The sequence below is a fragment of the Pygoscelis adeliae genome, unplaced genomic scaffold, assembly GCF_000699105.1.
Source record: "Pygoscelis adeliae isolate BGI_AS28 unplaced genomic scaffold, ASM69910v1 Scaffold38, whole genome shotgun sequence".
In the NCBI taxonomy this organism is placed as follows: Eukaryota; Metazoa; Chordata; class Aves; order Sphenisciformes; family Spheniscidae; genus Pygoscelis; species Pygoscelis adeliae.
This window is the reverse complement of record NW_008825614.1, coordinates 8487311-8493996: the sequence shown is the minus strand read 5'-3', so window position 1 is coordinate 8493996 and position 6686 is coordinate 8487311. Positions and strand designations below refer to the sequence as shown.

General features: G+C 44.5%; 2 protein-coding genes across 4 annotated transcripts in view; both read right to left on the bottom strand.

Moving 5' to 3' along the window:
* LOC103924353 (aldose reductase-like) overlaps positions 1 to 6686 on the bottom strand; it is a 29837-nt gene that overhangs the window by 21889 nt on the left and 1262 nt on the right. The gene's annotated exons all lie outside the window — the stretch shown is intronic.
* Positions 1523 to 6686, bottom strand: part of LOC103924463 (aldose reductase-like) — a 6008-nt gene continuing 844 nt past the window's right edge. The window contains 6 exon segments of the mRNA XM_009332992.1: positions 1523 to 1565; positions 2020 to 2102; positions 2583 to 2666; positions 4007 to 4129; positions 4807 to 4884; positions 6221 to 6337. Of these exon segments, the coding sequence (XP_009331267.1) occupies positions 1523 to 1565; positions 2020 to 2102; positions 2583 to 2666; positions 4007 to 4129; positions 4807 to 4884; positions 6221 to 6337 (528 nt within the window).

Genomic DNA, 6686 nt, shown 5'->3' with positions numbered 1-6686 from the left:
CCTCTTTCTTGCATTGAGTTCAGATCAAGCCAGGAGCATACTCTGAGGTCCCACCGCTGTCTATCTCTGTGTCTTCTCAAGAGTTTTGTTGAAGACTTTAGTCTTTGATAATTCTGGTATTTGGCTATTAATCTCATGAGCTGGCAAAACTGTGTATTTAAAATGAAACTCCAGAAAAGAAACTATGAGCACATACCCTCACTCTCTGTGGCAGATCCAGGTCAATTTGCCTGCTCTAAGCAGGCAACTCCTGTCTACTCATCCCTGACACCTAAGCCTGATTCAGCAAGATGATGTGCCTAAACCCCTCTGATACCTCCTTTCTTTCAATAGGTTGTTGTCTGTGCCCTGGGATGAGAGGAGAGACCCTTCAAGTGGGTGCAGGAGAGCCCTTCGGCGTGGGTGGGATGGGGCAGTAAGTGCTGCCCTTTGCCAAGGAGCATCTAGATGGATTTGTGTGACTGTGCCTACAATGGTGGCTCTGCAGTGAGTTAGAGCAAGTGTTTGAGCAGGCGCTTTCCAAGGGAAGGAGGGTGGTTGTGAGGGGTGATAGAACATCCCTAAATCTTTGGCTCCCACGCCGTAGTTAATATCGTACCTTACTGGGTTCAATAACATGGTGTATTTTTTCACAGGGTGGATGTCTTACCTCTGCCTGGAGATTGCTGAGGGCTTTATGGGCTGCTTCCTTCAGGAAGCTGGGAAACACGTGGTCTTGGACTATGTGAATTGAAAGTGGAATTTTTGGAGAGAAGGTCCTAAGGTGCAGGCAGTTTGGGCACAGCACCAAGGGGCTAAGCCTGCCCTGACCAGGGAGCAGACACCCGGGTTGTGTGGTGTCTGAAATGCCCCCCAATACCGCTGTGGGCTGGAGCTCGGGGGCTGGTGGCCGGTGGGGAAGGGGGCAACATGGGTCTCCTCTGAGGGCTGGCTGCCCTCTGTTGCCCGCAGGGGAAAGTGCCGAGTGGCTCTGTTGTCCCAGGGAGGGTTCGTGTCCCCGAAGTGCAGGTGACTGCAGCCGACCTCTCTGTGCGTCTCTGGGTAGGAGGGTTTTGGGTTTTTCCTACACTAGATGGAAGACTTTCAGCCGATAATGTTTTTGCATTTTAAAATTAATTTTGTTTAAAATATGGGACACTTCTGATGAAATTGTGGATGCATGGGGTTTTTTTGTGGCTTGTCAACATCTGGTTTCTGCTGATGCAAGACTGAAGGCAATCACCGAATGGTGCTTCAAACTCTCCCCATTTTCTGCTTAGCAGCTCTGCCCAGGCTATTCAGTAGTAATCCTCTCTTCTAATAAGCAGAAAATTATTACATCCCACGTTTTGTTCTGTAGAGCAATATTCTTTCCTTCTTCCAGAAAAAGAACTGAAATAAATTTTGTGGGATAAACATCCCATGTCTTCACTGGCAGCGCAGGACAGACACAGTAAGAAAACCAGATAAATAGACAGCTTCAAGTTAGAGCAGAGGCACATGAAACACCAGAGGTCTAGTGAGGGCCATGTTACGAGCATCTTCAGTATTCTGCATGGGAAGAGTACTCCTTGTGAGTTTTAGACCTGAAGGAAATCAAGAGGGAATGTTATTTACATGGGTGAAGTAAATGTTTTACAGAGGTGTATTGGGTGCATGGAGCAGCTACCAAGGGAAGATCTGCATCATGTAATTACAGGAAGAATATGTGGAGATGTGTGTCTTCATTTCTCTAGTACAAAGATTAAATGAACATCTAGAACCCATTTTTTGTAATTCAAATTACAGAGAGTTTCCTTGAAACTGAATTAAAAATGAGAATATGTATTTTGTTTACATTTTTGGAGTTGTTTTTTTTTTAAATGAAAATATTAAAGCCTCTCTTGAAAAAGTATTTTTGGGACAAACCAGTCGGAATTTGAGTTGGCATGATTTTTAATTAAACTGAATTTCATGCTACCTAGTAGCTGTGACACAAAATTCCTTGTAAAGAATATTCAAAATTTAAGAGTTGGACGGAAACAAAGCAGTGTCACTTACATGCTCATTGCACAGATGCTCCAGTTTCTCTTAAAGCTGAGAAGGGTTGCCATCTCATCTTTAGTCAGTTAAAAGTCAAACACCTAACAAGAGAAACAGCTGGAACCCACCTCTTTGAAAAATCAAACAGTGTGAAGAAAGACAAGATTAGAGAGCAGCTCCACACTGGAGGGTCCATTTTCAGTCATGGACTGATAATTAACAGATAGAGGAACAACTTGTTTTATGGACACAAGAACTGTTTTATGAACATTGCTTATTCTATATAAGATTTTTTCTGCCATGTTACTGTGTGTGGACTCCAAGCAAGCTGTGCCTGCTGATTCATCCACAAGCCACAGAACAGGAAATGTCATACAAGACCTGTTCATCTGTCCTCCAAAGATAGATCTTTTCTCCAGCTGTAGTTTTCATTGTAGTCCTAGCTTCCAGACAGAGAGAAAAAGCCCAGTCCTCTTGCCTGAGGAGGACTTGGGAAGGGTGAGAAAGGATCGCTGCTTGCTCTGTGGGGGAAGGCATGCCGACCCTGAAGGGCAGCACCCAGGTCACTTGTAATCACTCACCTTGAAGTTCTCCGCAATGCGCTGTGGTGTGACAGACTTGGGAACTGCAATCACATTTCTCTGGATCTGGAAGCGAAGGAGAACCTGCAGGAACAGACCACTGAGTCAGAGAGAGGACAGCTCCTGCTCCAGAGGAAGCAGAGCCTGTTCCAACAGCTGTTCTCCCTAAGCTACACCAGCTTCTGCAGAGCTGCATTTCAAATCATTTCCATTCCTGTGGCCTAGGTAGTGCTTCCTGGAGAACAAAGAGGGAAGTGGTGGAGGCCCACATGGAAGGCCTCCTTTCTTATCCAGTTTCAGGACAGTCAATTCCTTTTCTTCCCACCTGGATGCTCAGCAGTCTATGCGAGGCTTTCACTCTCTGCAAGAGGACTTGAGAGGGGAAGTGACATTTGAAGACGGGTCGAGAATCTTTTTCTGTCTGAGGGCCGAAGAGACAGTAGTAGCATATCTTGCAGGCCATATAATAAGCAATCTACATTGTTAGGGAAAAATCAGAGAAGTGCCAGAGGTCATAAGGAATGGATGCAGGTTCTGCCTCCTCCTCCCATCTATTTTCCTTAATGGCTGTGTTACAGGAAGGGGGACCCACTGTCTGGCACCCACCTACCTGTGCTGGTGTTTTGTTGTGCTTGGCTGCAATCTCTTTGATCTTGGGGTCATCCAGAGGGGAAAGATCCTCTGGCTTAGCCCTACACAGAGGAAAGAAGATCAGTGGTGAGGAACCTCCATAGGAAGCTCCAACCTAGCAACAGAGAGATGTATCTAGATGAATGATTGATGGTCCACTTGTAGTCTCAAAGTTTCAAGCATAATCCCTGCCAGCTCCCTTGCAAATTGCAAAGCAATTTTACCATGGCCTGTCAGGAGAGCGAAGAGGACAGTACGCTGTCACAGCAATCCCTTTGGACTGACAGTACTTGATCAGCTTCTCCTGGGTGACATATCGATGACATTCGATCTGCCAACACAAAGGCACAGAGGCTGATAGTGGCAGAACTGTTGTAATACTTCTGTGCTCCATGGATTATCTCCGAATCCAATTAGAGGCTGCCTTTTGCCCTAATTTGCCAGTGGCCTACATGATAACATGCATCCTTAGTATTGAAGACATCTATTTTTATACAAAGTGCTTACACAGTTTTTTCTGCCGCAGTTTCACAAAGCTCATCTCTGGGTTCTTTATTCTTCCAGAAATAATGTTTCACAGGGAAATACTCCAACATTTGTAAACAGCATTTCAGCAAGGTGAGAGAAAAAAGGAAGTATCCCAGTGCCTTGTGTACCCAGAAATATTCAGGGTGGGATTTAAGAGTACATGCTGTATTCTACTTTGTTCTCCCTTTTTCTATCTCCTCATTCAACTGTAATCAGATCTTTATAATCCCTGAAAACTATTCACCTGCAGTCACTTTGCAGCTTACCTGGTTATTTGCAGGCTTGTGCTTCAGTCCTGGTTTGTTCAGGATTCTTTCAATCTGCTCACGGTTAAAGTTGGAGATTCCAATGGCTTTTACCAGACCGGCATCCACCAGCTCTTCCATGGCCTAACATAAAGAGGAGCAAAATCATCATCTGGTATGCAAGACAGGTCGTGAAGAAGATGTTCTTCCTGATGTGGCTTGTTTCCCATCATAAGCAGCACAAAATAACTATTTAGAGTTGCAGAGTTCTCTGAGGGAAAAGCAGGTACTGGTACATTAGTGCCGTCTCACCCAAGCCCAAATTCTCATTGCTTGAGTTTGTGGAAATTCACACCAAGTTGCATAAGGAAAAGAACAACACTCAGTAACCCACTATTATGCAAGCACGGGAGGGCAGCGCCCCACGCTGTAGGCAAGATCTCAACCTAAAATATCTTTATTTCTGTAAAATGTATTTGAGCAATTCAAGAAGGGCACAAGAACTGTGGTGAAGACAATTGTACAGTTGTTATGGTCAAGCAAAGAACTTTTTCTAACCTCAATCTGGTCTGCAGCTCCACTGAAAGTGACTGTGCAGCTGACTGTGGGTCAGGCACTCAAGTAAGGCTCTCGGGGAATAGGAATAACTAGGTAATGACTAAGCATGCACGTTATGAAAAGCTACTTTGTACCGCCTTATGTTCCATCCAACTAATTTTGCATGCATGAGACAACAGTTCTGTGACTGCTGAAGGTAGTGAAAACATGGAAGAGACTGATGAGGACAGAGGACATGACTCTTCCGCTGTGGCTGAACTTACCTCCCATGTCTGTAGAATATCTGTATTGCTGGGTATGGACATGCCTTTGTCATCTGTGGGAAACAGCTCATGTCCTGCCTGTCAGTGAGAGAGAGAATACTTGAAATAATCTCTGTTGGGACGCTAGGTATGTAGAAGAACCAAACAGGAATGTAAGGAGCTAAAGCTAATAGTGCATGAAAAAAACTCACGTAATTCTCATCATAACTTTATTAATTCTTCAGTCATTTCTTATTCTTAGTTCATGCAGGGTCATGGCATTTTTGCCAGCTACTATCCCAATAAAGACAGGTATTTCTGCTGGACCCATTGAAGTGATGATCCACAAAATGCATGCAAGGAAGCAATTTACTCATAGAACAATATCCTGGGGTCTTACATGAGTTCACTTCATGTATTGTTCCGTTATGCATGTTTAGGAATAATAGCTTCTTTAGTTGTTTTTAGAAAGTTATATAGAGGATTGACTTTGTCCTGTGAATGCACACATTTATACTGGAGTTCATCTGCTGAAAAAGGTACTGCTGACAGATTTCCCATGGGGAGGCTCACTGTTTAAATTGCTGTATTAGGAAAATTAGAACAGCCTAACTAGACAGTATGGCCAAAGTATATTGAATGATTGGAATTTTCTAGATGCCACAATATTATGCAGTTTCACTTGACAACTTTGTCCACATAATGCTAACTAAAACAATATTGAGAGAATGAAATGAGGTTGAGGAGCTCAAAAGCATTAGGTAGAATAGAGATTTTGATCTGGGAGTAGCAGAAAAGAAAGGCTAAGAGTATATGTGTGTGTGTGTGTGTGTGTATACAAACTGACATAAATCCTTTGAAGTACATGTAGTCTGCAAAAGTTTGGTATAGAAAAGCCTCATCTTTTGGAATCCAAGGTCTGTGAAACAACACTAATGTTCCTACAGGCAAGGTCAGCTCAATCTGGGCTGTATTAAGTACTTGGTGATTAAAGAGAGAAATGGAAAACAGAAGCATTTTCTTTTGCTCTGTGATTCTGTAACATGGAGAGGAAAGAATTTCTGTCAGGCAGCAAAACACAGGCCTCCTTCCCACAAGGGGTAATTTTCAGATGAGCACGCTTTGGATTTGTAAAAGAAAGGGAAAGTGGCATAGCTTATGCTTGCAGCTGGGAGGCCTGGTCTTAGTGCTAGGTCTACATCTCCGGTATCAAAAGGGCAGAGGACACTGTCCAAGCAGCACTCTCAGGGGCAGAGATCAAGAGCCCAGTTCACGTGGCCAGTCTAAAGCGGAATGAGCAGCACCGGAGCAGTGCTGGTACACACAACAGACACGTGGCCTTTCTGGACTGGAGCAGCGGTAGTGCTGCAAGCGTCACTGGCGGTTTTGAGGAGCTCTCCAGGAGGGAAAGCCAAGGACATTGCTGTTACTGTACCTTGAACCCAAGAGGCCAGTGCATGAGGTAGAGATCCAGGTAATGCAGCTTCAGGATGGCAAGAGTGTTCTGGCACGCTCCCTTCACCAGAGGTTTTTCATGAAACGTACACCATAGCTAGAGACAAAAAAAAGGCACACCATGACCTCCTGGGTTAAAGCTCTCAGGTACTCTCCTGCACAGGACAGAAATGCTCCATCTTCTTTGGAAGGCGATGTGGAACGAGGCCATCCTAGCGCTCTTCAGAGGGGGCTGGCTCTGTGAGCAGGACTGGCCCGTGACACTGAAGGCAGTATGTGCAGCGGCAGTACACATGATCAGACAGATCTGTAGTAAAAACTCATAGTGCAGGGTCAGACTTATGTGGAAGAGGATGGCTTAGCTCAAGAAAGCTTTCTGTCAGATTTGACCATTTGTACATTTCCTGTAAAAAATTTAGCAGGCAAAGCCAAGAAAATCAAAGACA